Source organism: Phodopus roborovskii, unplaced genomic scaffold, assembly GCF_943737965.1.
Source record: "Phodopus roborovskii unplaced genomic scaffold, PHOROB, whole genome shotgun sequence".
Lineage (NCBI taxonomy): Eukaryota > Metazoa > Chordata > Mammalia > Rodentia > Cricetidae > Phodopus > Phodopus roborovskii.
In genome coordinates, this window is record NW_026125444.1 from 15,031,879 (window position 1) to 15,052,396 (window position 20,518).

A 20,518-nucleotide genomic window follows, 5' to 3' on the forward strand; every position below is an offset into this window, starting at 1 on the left:
AAATGTAACCCTTGCTTTCAAGGACAAAGATGATGTCCTGATCAGTGTCTAGTGAGTTTGAGAAGGCTCTGCAGCGGTGAAGGCTCACTACTGATAAAAGGGAGTGAGCTCTGGGCAGCACACTGCACACTGCAGATTTGGTGTTTATCAAGACACAGTTGGGACGGACCAAAAGGTCTTTTTGGCCACTCTGCAGTTTCCCCCAGGAAGTGTCCAACAGCCTTCCCAGCATATTCCTTCATCAGCTTGGAAGCAGCATCAGTCTGTAGCCAATCACCAGTTCAGAATCAGAAACGAAGTTAACTGTAGACCATGTCTTAATACCACTCCAAAGTGGACTGCCCAGTAACACCCCATCCAGGCTCCGCAAAAGACCCTGGAAACGAGTGGGAAACAAAAGAAAGGTAGTCTGTGTGCATTAATTACCTCTAACTAGTCAATGAGGAATCTGGAAGTCTGTTTGGCTCAAGAGAAATCCCACCCTGGCTCTTAACAAGCCAGTTAGAGGTGAGTGGAGAGCAGGAGCTGAGAACAACTAAAATACAAACTGTCTCAGCATCTTGCAGACCTGTGACAATGTGGATTCAGCCATGAAAGAGAAATCTTCGAAGAAGGGAAGGAATGTCCCAGGTTGCATCAGCAGACTTGCTCCCCGAATGACAGAATTGACAGGCGCTTGTCACTCATGTCACAGTGAGGTGAAACAATATTAAGGAGAGAGCTGGTTAAGTAGGGCAGCTGGAGAGCTGAGAAGGCAGATTTGCATTCCCTAAGGTGACACAGTGTCAGCACTCACTGTGGCACATTTGGCCATCGGCCTCCTCAGACAAGTGCAAGCCAAATGGATAAGAAGCTCTTTGGAGCCTTGAGGTTCTGGGCTCTGAATTATAGTTGGAAAAACTTCTTTTCAAAACAAAATCAGTCGGGAGGTCATGGCACATACCTTTAATCCCAGCACTTGGGAAGCAGAGGCAGGCGGATCTGAGTTCCAGACCAGCCTGGCCTACAGAGCGAGTTCCAGGCCAGTCAGAGCTGTTACACAGAGAAACCTGTCTCAAAAAATAAACAACAACAACAACAAAAAAGACATAGCTGTGTGTCACTTAACATTTCAGTCAATGAAGGACCACCCATGGCACTGGTCCTGGTTTGTCTAAGCATGCTTTGTGATGTACATTCAAGTGACAACATGGACTGACGAGCCCCTTTGTTCAGAGGCATGTGACTGTCTTTCAAGGAATCACAAGCTCTAGGGTTCTAACAGAGGAACCCATGATTCTTGTTTCTACGGTAGCTGGGGCATATTCTCTACCACAGGCTGACTCCAGAGAAGCAACTTCAAAACTGCCATCTAGCCAAGAAAAAACAAGGCAGAGAAAAAGCTGCATCCCGCTTACGGTTCTCTCCTTAGAGGTTTTTCTCTGAGCCAACCTAGTGCATATAATCAAGTAAGAAGTTACATGAAACTTGGTCATTCTCACTATGGCCTTTAGCCTCAGCTGTTACCCTTAATAACCAAGCAACATGGGACGCAACCCTCATATTAACTGAGAAACCCCATTTCCTGAAACACCCCACTAGAAGGCAGAGCAGAAGCACAAGCCCCCCCCCCCCCCGCATTAGCACTCCCGTGGCAAGGGGACAAGGAGCTGACTGAGGAACCCATGGGAAGGTGGCTCAAAGGAAGACGCCATATATGGAGTCTGCTCATTGAGAAACAGGGTAATGTAATGCGTCCTCATATCACTCCTTAAAGAACTGTGCAATAATTTTCCAAGCAACTGACTCATGTTTTAACACACAGGGTTGCTAAAGATGTTAGAGAAATATCTGGATCTAGGAGAATCTGGCAACACTCTCAGAAAGAACAGCAATTTTTTTTTTTGTAATCTTAAATGCTAAGAGACATTTTCAAATATTAAGGGTATATGTGTACTGGAGGAAAAGTGTCTGGCAAGCCGACAGAGACAGCCAAGGGAAACAGACCAACTGGCTGGCAGGTTGTGGCCATTCGGACACTCTCCATAAGGTTCTTTCTACCCCATCTCTTGGACAGATGCAAGAATGTTCAAAATTCCCATCACTCTGCCTCGAACTGACCCTAAAGGCAGCACCTGTCCTTGGATACCTCCAAAGGGTCTAAACGTTTTCATCATTTCCCCTTCACCAGCTCCAAACCCACTAAGGGCATTCAGGAGTAACAACTGGTTTTCCCAAGCACTGCCATGAAATAGCTCTGTGACTCAGCGATGGGTCTGGGAAAGGGTCCTTTAAGACACTGCATTAGGCCAGGCAATCAGCAAGCTGAGCTATGCCCTCAGCATTTCCTTGTATACAAAGCACTAGTGTTCTTTTTCCTTTCTTTTCATTCAATACATATTTATTCCATGCCCACTATTCACCAGAGTGCCATCCGAGTAGAGGTGAACAAGACAGTCTCCTCAGAGCAGACAATTTAACAGGGGAGATGACTTAGACAATCAGTGCAGCAGAAAACAAACAGGGTAAGAGAAAGGATTCAGCTAGATGTAGGTTGGGGCAGGGAAGAACAGCCTACCTTAGATACTCAGGACAACACCAGGAGAGCCGAGAGCTCAGTGGAGATCTGAGACGATAGAGCCTAAGGAAATGTTCTCCAGGCCAAGGGGACAGACATGAGGGCCTCTGCGCCACAACTGTATCAGAGCTGTGCAGCCCAGGGACTGGTTTGCCCCACTGTATTTCATCTTCGTACCCCCAGCATCCATGTGGACCTTGACTCTCTAATGCCCATACCCTCCACCCCAGTTCCCTTTAGAAAAGAGAAGGAAAGACTCTCTAATATCCATACCCTCCACCCCAGTTCCCTTTAGAAAAGAGAAGGAAAGACTCTCTAATATCCATACCCTCCACCCCAGTTCCCTTTAGAAAAGAGAAGGAAAGACTCTCTAATATCCATACCCTCCACCCCAGTTCCCTTTAGAAAAGAGAAGGAAAGACTCTCTAATATCCATACCCTCCACCCCAGTTCCCTTTAGAAAAGAGAAGGAAAGACTCTCTAATATCCATACCCTCCACCCCAGTTCCCTTTAGAAAAGAGAAGGAAAGTATGGGTAAAGAGCGCTTAAGGAGTATGTAGGGCAGGGACAGCCTGGAGAACATTTAGTTCAATCCCTTATTTAGGATGACTAAACTGAGACTCTGCCACCTCCTCGGCACTTAGGGTAGGTAGAGCCTAAGCCTCACACTCACTGCTTTTCCCACATCATCCATGAGCTCTCAGGCCCCGGGACACAGTGTTCCGTGGGATACACTTGGGTCAACCTTGGTCAGGTAATGTCTGGTCACTGCAATCTGATTTCCAGCCAGTATTACCCCTTCAGGGGCGGACACTTAAGTGCTGCTTGGTACCAGGCCCAGGACCTTCAGTTGCAAGTCAAATGTCTACCACATTCAGAGACCACGTTAGTAAACATTTTCCTCTGTTCTTAGCTCTTGCAAACTATGGAATTGAATTAAAAATGTTTAAAAAAATGTTCATTTAGAGAAAAAACTCATAAATAATGTATTTATGTATATTAAAAATGAGACACATCCAAAAGTCACAAACAATTCCTCATTTACAGATTCCATAATAAAATATGCATCTAAAAATTCAGTACTTCAAAACATTTTTTTACAATAGTTTCTATCGAAGAAGAAAATAGAAATGAATTACAATTACAAGCACAGCTTCAGCAGTAATATGGGTAAGATGTAAAAACTCCAGTGAGCTTTCAGGTATGTCTTCCTCCCATGCTGGAGAAGGGACCAAGAATGAACACACCCTCACACCCTACAGAGTCCCCACGAATGGGGTACCATCAGGATGCTCTTTCCATCTACGAAAGACAAGGCTTTCGGCAGGGGCATCAAGTATCAAACCACTTGCTTCTCTTCATAAGAGATGGTCCTTTAGAAGGGCCCAACAACTTCTGCTTGTACTGTTCAACCAGTTGGTTGAAGTGGGCTTCTGCCTTATTTTCCTTAGCTTTTTTCTTAGGTGCCTGTGAGAGAAAGTAGACATAAAACAATCATTCTTTTCCTTTTTCTTCCTTTCCCTCCCTCCCTTTGCTTTCTTGCTTTCTACTTGTCTGTCTGCCTTCTTTTCTACAGACCCGAAACTCACTATGTACTTAAGGACTCCTGACCATCATCTCTCCTCCTTCCAAATGCCACCCATGCCCAGTTAATGTCAAACACTAAATATCACCTGTCAAGACATCCCAAACAGAATGCAAGCTGGTACATTAGGAAAACGATTTCCAGAGAGGAACCCGATTTGCACATCGCTGTTTGCCCTTGCCCCAAGAATTTCACTTAAAAATTTCAGAGACTAGATCTCTGTAATATAATATGATGTGGTCAGAAATTTCTCAGAGACAGATTTGAGCAGGACAGGATGCTAGTGACTCTCCTACTCTTAAAGGGAAGGGAGGTAAATCTTCACCTCACATGTACAGGCACCCAGGACTAGAGCTAGAGAGATAGCTCAGGGGTTAAAGGCACTGGCTGCCCTCCCAGAGGATTCAGGCTCTATTTCCAGTATCCACAATGCATCATAAAACACCTGTTAACTCCAGACCCAGGGGATTCAATGCCCTCTCCTGGTCTTTATGGACACCACCCACGTCTGTAGTACAGAGACATACATGCAGGCAAGAGACCCATACACATAAAAGAATGTCTTTATTTGAAAAAAGTAAAAATAGGGATCGCAGGACCAATATTTTCTATTAAAAAGAACTAGAGCTCCTTGGGAAAAGGGCTATTGCCAGAAACTGGGAAAGAAACCACTAAGATGGGCCTAGAACATCTTGTACAAGAAAGCAACACTACCAAAGACAGACAAGGTCATTTCAGAAGGACAGGGAGCTGATCCAAAGATGCTTCTGTTAGAGGACAAGAATGATGACCACATCTGATTGAAACACAGAGTTATAGGAAAAATCCGGGATTTCATAATACACACACACACACACACACACACGTATATATCTATCAGACTCACAGGCCACATAGCAGGTTGGTTGGCAATAGTTCACAACTCTGAAACTCACAGAGCAAGAAGGGGGAAAGAAAAAAGTCATCTAACCTTGTCTTTCCTGTATGTAAGATTCTCCTTCCTACACGTCTTAGAACTCTATTTTTAAGTACAAAGGGGCTGTGTGAATTGGAAAATCACCATTCTATAACCCAGAATGAAATCACAGGTGTACATGGTAATCCATTGTTTTTAAAAGTTAAAGAGGAGCAGCTAGGGACATAGGTCAACAGCAGAGCACTTCCTAAGCATGACACATCCTGCCTGTGTGCTGTGAATGTGCTTCTCTTATTGGTTTAGTAAAACACTGATTGGCCAGTAGCCAGGCAGGAAGCATAAGTGGGTCTACCAGACACGGAGAATGCTGGGAAGAGAAAGGCAGAGAGAAGCTACCAGAGACACCATGTAGCTACTGAGAAGATGGGATGCTGAGCATTCTCCAGTAAGATAATGCCATGTAGAAATACACAGATTAATATTTATGGGTTAATAATTGACAGCTAGCCATTAAGAAGCCTAAGCCATTGGCCAAACGGTTTATAATAAATATAAGCCTCTGTATTTATCTGGGGCTAACGGCAGCAGAGCAGGCGGAACAGAAACTCTGCCAACAGCCTTGGGTTAGATCCCAAGCACTGAAAAGGCAAACAACTAAAAACTGAGAAGCTGGGAGGGGATTTTCTAAATCGAACAATAAAGTGAACAATTTTGACACCTCCTGACTGTTCTTGGCATTACTAACAGTGAACAACCAAACTAAATCTGGTTACACCTCTAGACCATTCTACCAGCTGACAGTCAATACAAGGTTCCACGGGTACAAGTTACATGATAGTGTATAAGTAAGTGGCTGAATTCAACATAAAATACATCCTCAAGGACAAATGACTGTTAATCCAACAAATTAACAACATAGGGGGAAAAGAATGTGGTAAGAAAGGACAAGTACCATAGGATGGAGAAAGAAAGGGAAGGAGGGATGAATAATGCAAATGTAATGTGTGGACTTTGTTAGCATCCTAACAGGTACTAATCAAAAATAAAGAACATTATTGAGACAATTAGGAAATTTTTAATAGGGGCTATATATTAGAGAGTATAAGGAGCTTCTGATTAATCTCAGTAGCTTTGACAATGACATGTGTTTGTGTGAAGAGTTGGCCATCAGAAATGTAGTCTAAAGTTTTTCTGAGCAATCTATTGAGACACATTTACTAGTAGGATTTGCTTCCATACTAGGGGAAAGCAGTACAGAAAACAGGAAACACAAGATAACTGCTCAAGTAGAATGACACATCATAAAGGCTTACTTTCCTCTCCACTTTTACTACTGAACCTCACCCTCTGCAGAGCTGCAGCCCCGAATGGAGAAGCCTTACTTTCTACCCAGCTACCCAGAAAGTTGACCTTCTGCTCAGCTCCACAGAGCCACAGCACCCAAACCACAAGCCCCACAGAACTCACCTGCACAGAAGGTAATTGTTGCTTCTTCTGCTTCTGCTGGCCTATCTGGGGCTTTGACTTCTTAGGAGGAAGGGACTTCGCTTTGCCTTTGTCCCGTAACCTGAAATAGGACAGCCGGGTAGATGCTGCATTAATTCTTTCTCTGGTTAGTATCCTTGGCATCGCTCTCTCTCTTTTTTACTTATTTATTTTATTTTATGTACATTGGTATTTTGCCATGGATGTTGGGTGTCCCAGAACTGTTGTTACAGCCATTGGTGAGCTGTCATGTGGCTGCTGGGAATTGAACCTGGGTCCTCTGGAAGAGCAGCCAATGCTCTTAAGTGCTGAGCCATCTCTCCAGTCCCATCCTCAGCATCTTTTAAAGAGCGTGAGACAAAATTTTTTTTTCTACATAGCTGTTTCTTTTTTTTCAAGATAGGTTTCTCTTTGTGGTCCTGACTATCCTACAACTTGCTCTTTAGATCAGGCTGGTCTCCTATTTAAAGATTCACCTGCCTCTGATGCCCAAGTGCTGGGATTAAAGGCATGCACCACGATCACCTGGCTTAGTCACTCTTAAATGGAGTCTATACAGCATATCCTAAGTCACAATAGTTATATATTCATTTGTTTGTCTCCACTTATTTTTGCTAAGACTTCAATGGAAATAAAAAACCTTCAGTTACTTACCAAGATTGCTTTTTTTGGGGGGGGGGGTAGAAATACATTATGTACTGTCACAGCACTGACTGTACATAGCACTAATCTATGATCCCAAACAGAAAGAATAAGTGAGCTTCAGCTGACAGGAAAAGCTCTGAAAGGACAAGAATGGTATGCAGTCTGCCCTGATGGTTCCTCCGAGGTTTCCTGTACCATCTGATCCAAGGCAACATTTCTGCTGGGGCTGAGACCTTTCTGTTAACTTCCCATGGAGGAACCAGCACACCACCAACACCCTCTACCCAAACAAATGCTGCATCAAAACAAATGCACTTAGAAGCACCCTCTTCTAATGGCCTCCTGCATCTCACCTAATTTTAGGGCCTCGGTGTGAAGGGAGTGCCAGGACCTTTCTTCTCTTCTTCCCATCAGGCAGCTCCACATGCTCCACTTCAGCCTTGGTCTGGAACCCTGTCCACGAGGTGGGGCGGGCCTTCCCTTTCTGCTCCCCAGAAGCCTGACTTTGATTCTGTGTAGGGCTCACTGCTTTCTGTTTCTTGTCTTTTCCAAGTTCTTTTTGCTCCTTTTGGGGCTTACTAGTTACAGGCTTGGGTGCTGTTTTTTGCTGCAGAAAACAAGAAATTGCCACCTGGTTTCTGGATGAGGTTACTTGCTGGAACACTCAGCAGAGTGTTGAGCCTGCTATTGAGTGTGCTGAAAGAGGAACTCTTTTTCCACATAGCTGGAGACTTCAGCAAAGTGCATACGAGCAGTTTACAGCCACTGCCTAGTAATAAATAGCTACTAGAGAGGGCACACGCACACGTATACTCTCTCTCTCTCTCTATCTATCTCTCTCTCAAAACAAACTCAACAAAAACAAAACCCAGAAACAGAGAGCAGTAGCCCAACATTGAAAAGCCAGTAGGAAGGAACAATTGTCAAAGGTAAAACCTGGGCCAGGCATGACAGCCCACACCTGGAATCCTAGTCACTGGGAAGGAAGGGAATGGATCTGGGCTATTTGAGATCCTGTTTTAAAAAACACCTGCCCCTTGCCCCCAACACACACACACACACACACACACACACACAATGTAACACATGAACAAGGGGAACACCAGCAGCAGAAACAAAGCAATGGAGGACTACTTAACATAATACAGCTAGGAAATTTTCAAGACAGTGATAGACATTAAGCCAGAGATCTAAGAGCTGACAGAAAAACAACAGACACCCCAAGCTCCACAACTAGATTTATCAGTCACATTGCAGTAAACCATGTACAGGAAAAAGAAGATAGCATGAGGTGGTTGAAGTTCCAAAAGACAAAATTACCAGTCTAGATTCTGTATGTAAAGAAATTATCTTTTACAAAAGTGAATGACTGACTCAGTTAAAAATAAACAAAAACAACAGTTGCCAGGAAATCTACTTTGAAAGAAATGCTAAACAAATTCCTCCAGAGAAGGGAAATGGCATAGACTGAAAACCCAGGTCAACATGAAGGAGGTAAAAATGTCGGAGATGGAGGAAGGAAGGAAGGAGATGCTAGAGCGTCAAATGCCTACTATGCTCCAGTCTGTTTGTAAGTGGTAAGATACAGTTACAAACAATAAAATGTTTACCTTTGGGATTCCTAGACTAGTGGAAATAAAAGACAGTGGTGGGTGTGAATGAAAATGTCCCCCACAGACTCAAGTGTTTGAATGCTTGGTCCCCAGGTGGTGGAGCATTTTGGTGCTGTAGAATACTATTTTAACTAGGCAAAGACACACATTTGTCTGTGCTGCATCTGTTTAACTATGTAAAGATGTGTTGCATTTGTGCTGTATCTGTTTAACTATGTAAAGATGTGGTGCATTTGTTTGTGCTGCATCTGTTAAACTATGTAAAGATGTGTTGCATTTGTTTCACCCTGCCTGTCGCTTGTTGCTAGACCTCCCTGCCATGATGGGCTCTTACCCTTTGGAAGCATGAGCTCAAACAAACTCTCCCTTTCCTAAGCTGCTTTTGATCACAACAGAACAGTAGTAACAAGACACACATAAATAAAACAAAAAACAAAACAAAAAAACAAACAAATAACCAAGGAAGCTGATGAAAGCCTATGCAATGAGGACTTATCTTTCAGTGGAAGGGTCACTTGCTGTGAATGAGGAAAGTGAGAAATGTCCCCATACGTCAGGAGAAAGGACCACTTTTATAATGAAAGTGCAGTATGAACATAAGCAGGCAATGAAGAAATCAAAGAAAATACAGCCAGCTTCAGAAACGCCCCTGAAGCAATGGCTAAAGGCAATTATATTACCTGGGGAAAAAGTTGTCATGTACAAGGATGAGACCCCCAGGTTCTCCATGAAGGCCACTGCTATCACTTATCTGTTTGTCACGCTTTCAGTATTCATCAAACACTATGAATACTCTCTACACACACAAACTGTATGTAGTATTGATGAGTACTATAAGAACTAAGGACCTCAAAATAACCCAGCCCTGAATGTCCCAAGGGAAGACGGGTAAGAGAACTGACAACAAGCTGGGCAATGGTGCATCTGCTCATCTAATTCTCCTCAGATGAGGGATGAAGGCCCATGTTAACCCATCTTACAAACTGAGGTCCAAGGAAGAGAGGTAACTGGCCAGGGAACATGCAGCTAAGAAAGGAACAGAGCACAGAGCTGCTCTTCCTCTCTCCACACTAGCTGAAATGATCTAAAAATACCTGGTGTCAAGCAGAAACGGGAGGATTTAGAGTTCAAGACAAGCTTAGACGACAAAGGAAGACCCTGTCTCAGATGATGATTGACACGGCCCCCACATACCATAAAGAACTCAAGATGGATCGGAACCTTGGTTTGCGTTTTCTCCCTTTCCCTTCTCCTGTGCAGCTCAGGAGAGGGATAGCAAAGAAGAAAACACCACCGTCTTAGGAGAAACTGAGTAAAATCCTACTTTATAGAAGCACAAATTTTAAAAAGGAAGTTTAAATAAGCCCCTTTAAAAAATAAATAAATAAATAAATAAATAAATTTGTGCTTTATTTGTCATGCTAGACATGACAGCATACACCTTTAATCCCAGTAGCTGAGGCAGAAGCATCTCTGAGAGTTCTGGGTTAGCTAGAGCTACCCAGTGAGATTGTTATAAACAACCAAAAGCAACCAAGCCACCAAGCCTGATGGCCTGAGTTCAATCTCTAGGACACATGGTACAAAGAGAGAATCAACATCCCGAGTCGTCTTCTGACCTTCAGAAGCAATGGCACAGGCACAAAGTTAGGCATGCTCATGTCCTCTCCCTCTCTCTCTCTCTCTCTCTCTCACACACACACACAAAGGTAGGCATGCTCATGTCCTCTCTCTCTCTCACACACACAAACACACAAAGGTAGGCATGCTCATGTCCGCCCTCTCTCTCTCTCTCTCTCTCACACACACACACACACACACACACACACACAAAAATAAACAAGTGACAAAACTGAACCCAATCAGGTATTTAGGTTCAATACCAGGCTGCGTTGGATCCTCAGCTCCTTTACTTTAAGTTTCCTTCGATCTTCTAAAGAGAACTCCACTATGGGTCTCTGTCAGGGAGATAGAACGTCATTAGTAAGACTTTGTAACCTGTGAGTGCAATAAGCCTACTTGGTTCTTCCACCCACCCTCTGTAAACATGGGGCTGCTTCTCATGTCTTCTTTAAATGCCAGTTCTTCAAGCAGTCCATCATGTCTACATGTGGGGTTTTTTGTTTGTTTGTTTGTTTGTTTTTCAAGACAGGGTTTCTCTGAATTGCTTTGGAGCCTGTCCTAGAACTAGCTCTGTAGACCAGGCTGGTCTTGAACTCACAGAGATTCTCCTGTCTTTGCCTCCCAAGTGCTGGGATTAAGGCGTGCGCCACCAATGCCCGGCTCGGTCTACCGTTTTATAAGCATCTTCTTACCTAGAGTTACCATCTGTTTTCCCCACCTCCGCCCAGCCCACTTGGTACTCTTTCACACCCTTCAAATATCGGGGATAGTGGGCAGTTAAACTCTCAAAAAATGGGGTCTCCCTGGAGGATGAGGCTCACCTTCAGAGAGCCAAAGATTTCTGGGTTGTTGTTGATATGGCGGAGGGCTCTGAGGGCATGCTCATGGTTTTGGAACTCTGCAAAGGCATAGCCCAGGGACTGACCCTTCATTTTTCCATGAACTGCTTTAAGGTCCCGCATCACTCTACACTGTGAGTAGAAAAAAAAAAAAAAAGAAAGAAAGAAAGAAAGAAAGACAGTAGTTACAAATAAGAAATTAAAAGAGAAATTTTTTTATTTTTTTAAAGCTTGCATGTGTGTGGCCATGTGTGCCCACGTGCACTTGAATGTAGCACCCATGGGAGTCCAGAAGAAGGCAATGGATCCCCTGGAGCTGGACTGGAAGCAGTTGTGAGCTACCAGATATGAATGTTGGGGACCAAAATCAGGTCCTCTGCAAGAGCAATACCTGCATCTCTCCAATACCCTGGGGAATTTATAATAGATACTTGTTCAGAACACATACAACTGAGAGGTACATGACTCTCTAGAACGTGAACAAGTTATTGCTGACAATGGAGAACTCTCCAGAGATCCCAGCACTGAAGTAAGCCTCTGAAAAGAAATTAACAGAGCAGGGGGGAAAGAAGACCTGATGGTTTTAGATGAGAAAGCTATGTCCAGTATGGGAAAGACTATCCCTTTACCCTCGTAAGTCTAAGAACACCGCAAGTCTCAGCTCTGGAGGTGGAGTCAGAAACTCTCATGCAGGTTTTCTCTGAATCCCTGGACAGGATCCCTAGGGTCATGAGGGACACAGAGCTCTTGTTCTTCTGTAGTGGGGGGGTACGAAAGACACGTGCACACTATACCCTACTGCGTGTGTAGACATTACTCTTTCCACCGCAGAGGATGAAGAGAAGAATGAATTCCTTACTTCAGGATACTCATTCACTTAAAATGTCATTCAAGACATCTCACACAGGCACAGCACTTACATAAATAAAAGAATTAAGAACAAAAATCAATAGAATGCTGTTGTGAGACATGATTCCTGGAGAGACAGGAACAAAAATCTATTCACCCAAGATAGGGAACCAGAGACAGACCAAGGCAAGGGTACCACCAAAGTCCGACTGGTGAACCATGAGGTTACTGGGTGATTTACAGAGAACAGAAACGTCTCTGGGCGACAGCTCACAAGCTGGACACCCGCAGTACACTGCACAGGCTGCATGCAACTCAACAGGTTAGAGTGTCTTTCCCAGGTAGCCTCTTCCAGGCAGCTCACCAGCTCTCTACCTCGTCTAGTAGTTTGGCTGGTCTGAGCTAGGCACCTCTGCCAGTCAACAGTCCTTACTTCTTACATATGTTTGAGGATCGAGAGGCCTCGTGTCTCTGGTCAATTTCATGGACTTCCTGAGCCTTTGAGCTGTCTACTTCCCAAGCTTAAGGACCAACCTTCCCTCTAAAATGGAGGTTTTATCTTGGAGGGAATGATTACACAATCATGCTCATATTGTACAATATACAGAAGTGCACTAAACTGTAATGGATTCTAAATGGGCACAAGCAAAATAGTGCAGGTACTCATTACTAACAGAAACAAAGTACTGCAGGTACTCATTACTAACAGAAACAAAGTACTGCAGGCACTCATTACTAACAGTGCTGTCAGACGTGTTCTCACTGGTCAGCATTCTCTCATGTTATTCCCTCAATATCAAGGGGACACTTTAAAGAAGCTTTTCAGTACTAGGCATACAGTTTACAGCTAAGAAACAGCAAAGCACACACCTAAAATACTGGCAATGCCATTTTTAAATATAAAGATTAAGAGACTACTCTATGCCAATTGACAACATCCAAGATTGGGGATAATGAGATAATATTTAGTTTCAAAGAGCTCTGTCTGTCTGGAGAAACCAAGTTTCACATCAGTATAAACAATAAGGGCCTCAAGAGACAGAGCTGGAGCAAGTACTCATGTGAACCCAGAGTTTTCTAATTCAACTGAAGACATGCCTGGTCCTCTGTGCTGTCTGTGGGATATTATGTAAGTCTCACATAGTTAAGCGCTGTTTTGGGGAATAAGAAGAAGGCAGAGTGAGTACATGCTTGCCATGTAAGCATGAGGGCTGAGTTCAGGTGCCCAGGGCCCTGTAAAAGCCAGGCGTGATGATGTGTCTGCAATCTCAGATCCTGTGGCGGGATGGAAAGACAGAAAACTCTGTGGAGACAGCAGCTCTAAGAGTGAGCATGGGCATAGTGAACAAGAGAGCCCATCTAGAACAAGACGGAGGGTGAAGACCCACTGAGAAGAAACTGCCTTCTAACATCTACATATGTGCCTTGGCATGTGCTCCCATGTCCTCTCCCCGTCTTCCTTTTTCTCCTCTCCCCTCCCCTCCTCTGCCTGCGTGCACACACAGACAGACAACATTCTTTTAGAAAACAAACCACATAAATTGTATTCTCTGCAACAAAACTCACATTACAACACCTATATAATGCTGATGACACAGTAGACATTGAACGCCTGCTAAATTAATACATGACAGAGATTTCCCTACATTTTGCTATAATCCAGTCAGACATGAAAGACAGTTCCCCAAAGGAAAAAAAATAAAAACAAGAAAACTGCCAAACTCAACTTTGCATGCCGATGTGTCCAAAAGAAAATCTGTTAGCATGCTGGCACCATGGCAGGAAGTGAATGCTCATGACTGCAAGATGTGAATGACAAGGCATCTCTCACCTCCTTAATGCGCACACCCTTCTCTCCTCTAGTAGCATCCAGCAGCAGCTTCCTTAGTTGTTTATCATCCACAGCCTTTGGCAGATTATGCAGGCAAAGCCTGGTCTGGGAGACAAAGATATTCTGGTTCTTGAGTTTCTGATGTTTCAGTAGCTCAAACTGGGAGAGAAGAAAAAGACAAACTCTTAGCATATTATGCACCCATTAGGCAGGCTCTCCGAAAGAAAAAAAATCATAACCCCATGCCACAGCCATGGATGCACCTGTGGCCTTACAATGCCCAGCAGAGAGAAAGGCAGGCTCAAGGAGGCAAGATGATCATGAGCTCAAATCAGATCGGAACCAAAAAGCCATCCAAATTTTAAGATTCAAATTTTCAACTATAAAAAGGAAACTGCAAATCAATATTTAACTCTCAACACTGACATGAAGCCAAATTAGATTTTTTTAAAAAAAATGCATAACTCAAAATGTGGCCCAGCACAAGTATTCTTTATTTTTAAAAAGTTTATTTTATTTTTATTGATTTTTCAAGACAGGGCTTCCCTGTGTAACCCTGGCTGGCCTTGAACTCAGAGATTCACCTGCCTCTGTCTCCCAAGTGCTGGAATTAAAAGCATGCGCTACTATTGTCCAGCTTAATACAAGTATTCTTAGAAGTAATACTAAAGGTAGCGTCTATACTCAGTCCTCAGCCACCCAACACCTAAGTCTAAGTACTTCCCTCCTAAAGAAAGTAAACTTACTCTTTATAATGCACATAAATAATTTAGCAAGCTTATGGTACTACTTCCCCAAATACCATAATGTCCAGATGTCCACTCTTAAAAACATTGAGAACACTACTACAAAACCATGCCGGAAAGGCATTGCCTCTGCCTATCATTATAGTACACTTGCTGCTCAGCACCTCTTGAACCTTATGGTTCCACAGCTGTCCTGTATCTCTCCCATTCTAAGCTGGTTTTGTAGTTTTATTATTACGCATGTGCCTGTGTACACACTTATGCACGAGGTAGGGGTGGGTCAAAGGACAACTGTAGAGGGATCAACTCAGGGCATTAGGCTTGTTGAGTAGCACTGTACCCACTGAGCCGCCCCAATGGCTCTGGGCTGCCAAGCTGGTGAAGTGCCTGCACAGCACACACAGCACCTGCAGTTCAATCCTCGGCACACGTAAACTGCACACAATGCACGATGCAGCCTGCCTGTAATCCTGGTACTCAGGAGGTAGAGAGGGAGGAGGATTGGAAATTCAATGAGACCATTGCGGAAAACAAAAGGAGTAATATGTATAAAAGTAACAACTGCCGAGAGCATCACTAGGCAGCAAGAGGGTCAGTTAATAGTAGAAACACCCATAATATGAAATTGTCCTACAATAACGTGTAATTTGGAGACACTAACCCCTCCCAAATGACATCTTGGCTACTCTTTCCAAAACCCACGTCCTCCCTTTCCTAGTAAGCCTGCCCACAGAGCTTCCTTTCTGTTGTTCTACAGTTACACTAACAAAACACACAGCCCCTCCTCCACGCCTCCTGCATGATCAGCAGCATGTCCTCACCATACATGAATACTACAGAAACAGAGAATAAGACTGAGTTCTGCAATGGAACAGAGTACTGACACGGCATTAGGACTAATGTTCAGTTACTTCTCCTTCACCTGTATACATCCAACAAGGCAAAAATATGGTCTTTATACATAGCTCTTCGTAAGCAAATGTAGCAGCAATAGTTGTCTCTGATCTGTTTACAAAACCATGGAGAAAACCTTAAGGCTGGTGCCTCATCTACCCACCCGTTCTCGTTTGGTGCCTCATCTACCCACCCGTTCTCGTTTGGTGCCTCATCTACCCACCCGTTCTCGTTTGGTGCCTCATCTACCCACCCGTTCTCGTTTGGCCATATCTGCGGCACTCACACCCTCGGCAGCCTTCGTCCCAGCACGGATCACTGCAGAAAGAAGGAAAAAGGCCAAGATGTCACCAAGGGAATGTTCACTGAGCAACAGAAAGAATGTGATTTGAATGATGCAAACTCTGAACAGGTCCCTGAGGACTGTGTTGGCCAGTTAGTTAGGTCCAAAAATAGCTACAGGGCCAAGTCCCAGACTTAGATTTGCTCTAAAGACAAGCTCTGAACATTTTGTGATTTTGTTCCTTTCTGCCTGCAAAACAGCATCACATTCATGCTGCAAGTTGGACAGAAAGGTATGGATGAAGTCTGAAAGCAGCTATAGTGCAGGTATCTGGATGGAACACAAAGTGTCCCACCAACAATCTGCCCAGAAACTCAGCCGTTCCTCGTGCACTCGGGGCCAATCACTCAAGAGTTAGATGAGCCACCACAAAGGAGAGTTATGGTCTCACAGGCCTTAGGGCCAAGTGCTGATGGCCTAATATTACCAGCTGTTACTATGTATCTACACAGAGTTAGGCTGATAAATGCCAGAAACTTTTTAACTTAAAGCTAATTTCTCATTCTTTTCTGACATTAAAAGAAAGGTACTAGGTAAATTTAAATCTATCAATAATCCCACAAGTAATTTCAGTTGTATTTTCCAACATCTAACAAAAAAGCAACAAAACAAAACCTCATACATAAGAAATGAAGATGAGAAGCAGGTAATTTGAGTTCTTCTGCTTCGTGCTTCTAACCTACAGCGGAAACACCTAATGCGACCAGACAGAGGGAAGAACGAGACTGAGGGCAATCTGCAAACTGGGTGAAGGGTCCTAACAAAGCCACATCTACTGAAGTGGATCAAACAGCAATGCAACACTCCAAGGAGGAAATTTGGGGTTTTCATGGGAAACACATCTCAAAATATAATCGCTGGCTCACTCTCATGTTCCAGAGCCAGCTACTCAGATGATTGGTTCCTATCTTCCACTACTCACAGCCTTCTCGGGCCAGATAGAGGTTCCGGGTCCCAGTCGGCTTCTTCACCTTCTTTGTCTGAAGCTTTGCTGCCTCATCACGGGTCACAGCCAAGTCAATCTTGAGCAGCCGGCCATCTAGCTTAAGCCCACCACCCTGAAACATATTGTTACCTTCTCTTCAAATACTTAAAAGCAGAAAGGACATAAGAAGGAATATCATTTAGTATGCTGTAATTATGCTGTGAAAGCCAGGCCTAGCTGACTACATGTGGACCCTTGAGACTCACACTCACTTTTACAATTGTACAAAAGGTCACATGTGCATATACTTAAGGCAATCAGCAGTAAGGATTTAACTTTACAGTTGTAGCTCTAAAACAGGCCTAAACTGTGAACAAATGTTCAGTATTCTAAAGCTAGTGAAACAGAGTATTTAAGAGACAATGACAATACACGATAACGTCTCAAAAACTATATACTTCATTTAAAAGCACAGAAAAATTCTCTACACTTTGTCTATCAAATGTGCATCTAGTTTCCCAGATGGCATTAATACCTAGGCTAATACCTTATTAGCCTAGAATGGGGTAACATGGGTAAGAAATACGGGTAACTGTACTCTCAGTGGATAATTAAGGCAGCAAATGCAAAGCTCAGTGCTGAATACATACTAAGTGCTCAAGCCTTCACTTTATTAGTAATAATAAAACCTGGTGTAAGGATCAGATCTCGCATCTAAGAGCTACTATGTTCTAGGCATAGGGGAAGGACATATTTTCCTTACCTCAGCCTCTGGAGAGGCAGCTGCAAGGCATTTCTGAGCTGCTTCCTGAGTCATGAACTGTGCGAATCCACAACCTGCACCAAGACACAAAGTTTAGTGAGACACTTCTCATTCCACAGTAAGCAAAAACCCTAAGAATATCCACAGTATCTATGGGACAGGTACTATGTTAAGTGGTGCAGGATCGGAGCCAGACACCATAGCATACACATCTGTTCTTAGCATTTGGTCTCATCAACTATCTCCTTAATAACACCCACATAAAATGACAGAGAAATCCAGCTAACCATTTAATTCACCATCACAGAGTCCCTAGTAGTACAGTGAAAGATGAAGCAGAACTATTTAACTCTGATATTACACCTCATGGTCTTAAGAGTCACCTGGGAGGCATCAAATAACAGCAGATAATACACCTCTTGGGGTAAAAGAGGCTATTATATAAATATGGCAGGAAGACAGCCATGACCTCAACCGTTGGCTTCTGCTCTAGAATCTTTACAAAGCATGCCTTCCACTGGTCAGATGCAGGACCAATCATCTAAATAAATGTCTACTATAGATTAAAAGCAACTTTGCACAAGTTCACCTCACAGTAAATCTCAAAATAAAAAAATAAAAAAGTTTCAAATATGTTATTAGTGTATTTCAAAAGTCAAAAAAGAATTCTCTCACATGAAAACACTACCATGTCTCCCAGAGATAGGGCATTTATTATCTTCTGCCGTGTACTGGAAGGAATCTAGGTAGATTAATCTAAAGCACACATACAATAGGCTAACCTAAGAGTCACCATCTAGAGAGATCTCTAACTCTCCCAGACAGGGCCAAGTGTCTCACTTCTGTGTTAGAAACCTTCCCACCCTCTATCCACATCTCTTTAGGCACTGGTCAGGTAGCATCTTCCCCAAAATAAGAAGTACTTCAGAAATCTGGACTACCTGCTCTGCTACAGCACAGAGACAGTCAGAAGAAACAAACAGTTTAAGCTCAGAACCATGGGCTATGCATTAGTTGAGTCAGCCATGCACAGCACAAGCATACTTGGGGAAAAAACTGTCTATACAGAACTTGCCATTCTCTAAAAACCACCTAACAACAACTTACCTTGTTCTTTAGGAGTGAGTGTGTACTGATACATTTTTATGAAAGCATCTCTTGACCAAGGAGAAGAAACTTTTCCCAGGCCTCGCCATCAAGTCAGTAATGTGCCTTGAGGTCATCTAAGGCTATGCACTTACCCTATGTCCTACTGTGTACTCAGCCTCTTTAAGCTTAACTGCCTTGAAGAAAATAAGCAACAAGTCTTACTGTGCCTTGGATTTCCTACACAGCTTTTGCAATCTAAGTTAAATGTATAGCTTTAACCTTAGGTTACATTCTCTTCCATGCCTCGACCCAAAACAGTGTTTAAGTGTGTGTGTGCACTGTACTAATCATTTGCTAAAAACCTTAAACAACAATGCGTCATAAATGTTGAGAGGAACATGTAAATGTAGGCTGATAACATCTGTTGCAGTTTTGTTGCTATACTAGGTCAGTTGGAAGGAACAAAGTTACTTCTTCCCCTGTCAAGATTTCTATAAAGAATCCCCCATTACTTCTCCATGCCATGTTTTCTGTGCTGTTCAAAAATATGCGGCAAAGCCTTTTATTAGGGACATACAGCAGACACTAGAGAAATGTAGAACTCATACTGGGCTTATTCTTAGCTAAACTAATTCAAAAGGAAGTTGCTTTATTTTCATTCCTTAATGCATATATGTGATCTAGAGATTAAGGTATACGGAAAGAGCCAAGGGGTCTTTAATCACAGTATGTGGGAGGCAGAGGCAGGCAGGATCTCGTGAGTTTAAGGCCAGCCTGGTCTATAAATGGAGTTCCAGGACACACAGGACTACACAGAAAAACCTTGTCCTGAAAACCAAAACAAAAAATATATGGAAAGAAGTACATAGGTTATATGCAAACACTGTGTCATTTTATATGAAGAACTTGAGCACTCACAAATTTTGGTATTTGCCATGGTCCTAGAACAAATTCCTGACTTGGTAATACAGGACAAGTGTAATGAAAAACTTGGTAATGCAGGACAAGTGTAATGAAAGTAATACAAGATGGAGGAGGTAAAAATGTCTAATATGCAAATTAGCCTAGTCATCTCATATCAAGAAAAATCAGACCAAGTACAGTATAAAACACCTTTAATCCCAACACTCAGGAAGTAGAGGCAAGCAGATTTCTGTAAGTTCCAGGCCAGTCTGGTCTATATAGTGATACCCTGTCTCAAAAAGAAAAAATATCAAAAGTATAAGAAGAGTAAGAATTTAATCACTGAAACTTGCAATGTCAGTATTTGGGTTCAGGGTTAGCATCTCCCTCAAGTATGTGGATCACCACATGTAGCTCTTCTGGGTAATAAAATGGCTTGCCAAGATAAACAAACTGTCACCACATGTAACTCTTCTGGGTAATAAAATGGCTTGCCAAGAGAAACAAACTATTAGTGGAGCATAGAAAAGGTGTCAAACTTTACTTAGCAAATTGGAGCTAGTAAATGACAATACAGTTTAAAAAATTAAAGTATTGCTGGTAGTGGTGATGGTGTACACCTTTAGTCCCAGCACTCAGGAGGCAGAGGTAGGGATCTCTGAGTTCAAGGCCAGCCTGGTCTACAGAATGAGTTTCAGGACATCCAGAGCTACACAGAGAAACCCTGCTCAGGGAGGAAAAATAATTTTTAATTATGCTTTTAAAATCAGAAACTAGTAAGATCAATAGACCAAAAGAAAAAGAAAAAGGAAAGAAATCTAGCAAATCAATTGTAGACTACATTGTAAAAATATTAAATACACTGTTATACTCAAAAAGAAACATAAGTGAAACATTATCACTAGCTGGCC

The 20,518-nt window shown here is 43.0% G+C and overlaps 1 protein-coding gene across 1 annotated transcript in view; it reads right to left on the reverse strand.

The window, feature by feature from the left end:
• Window positions 1-3,586: 3,586 nt before the first annotated feature.
• Window positions 3,587-20,518, reverse strand: part of Rbm28 (RNA binding motif protein 28) — a 30,743-nt gene continuing 13,811 nt past the window's right edge. The window contains exons 11-19 of the mRNA XM_051175796.1: window positions 17,616-17,689; window positions 16,850-16,985; window positions 15,838-15,902; window positions 13,945-14,103; window positions 11,247-11,396; window positions 10,686-10,760; window positions 7,543-7,796; window positions 6,527-6,626; window positions 3,587-4,025 (exon numbers count right to left, since the gene is read on the reverse strand). Coding sequence (XP_051031753.1) covers window positions 3,891-4,025; window positions 6,527-6,626; window positions 7,543-7,796; window positions 10,686-10,760; window positions 11,247-11,396; window positions 13,945-14,103; window positions 15,838-15,902; window positions 16,850-16,985; window positions 17,616-17,689 — 1,148 coding nt within the window. The 3' untranslated portion in view covers window positions 3,587-3,890. The remainder of the gene's footprint in view (window positions 4,026-6,526; window positions 6,627-7,542; window positions 7,797-10,685; window positions 10,761-11,246; window positions 11,397-13,944; window positions 14,104-15,837; window positions 15,903-16,849; window positions 16,986-17,615; window positions 17,690-20,518) is intronic.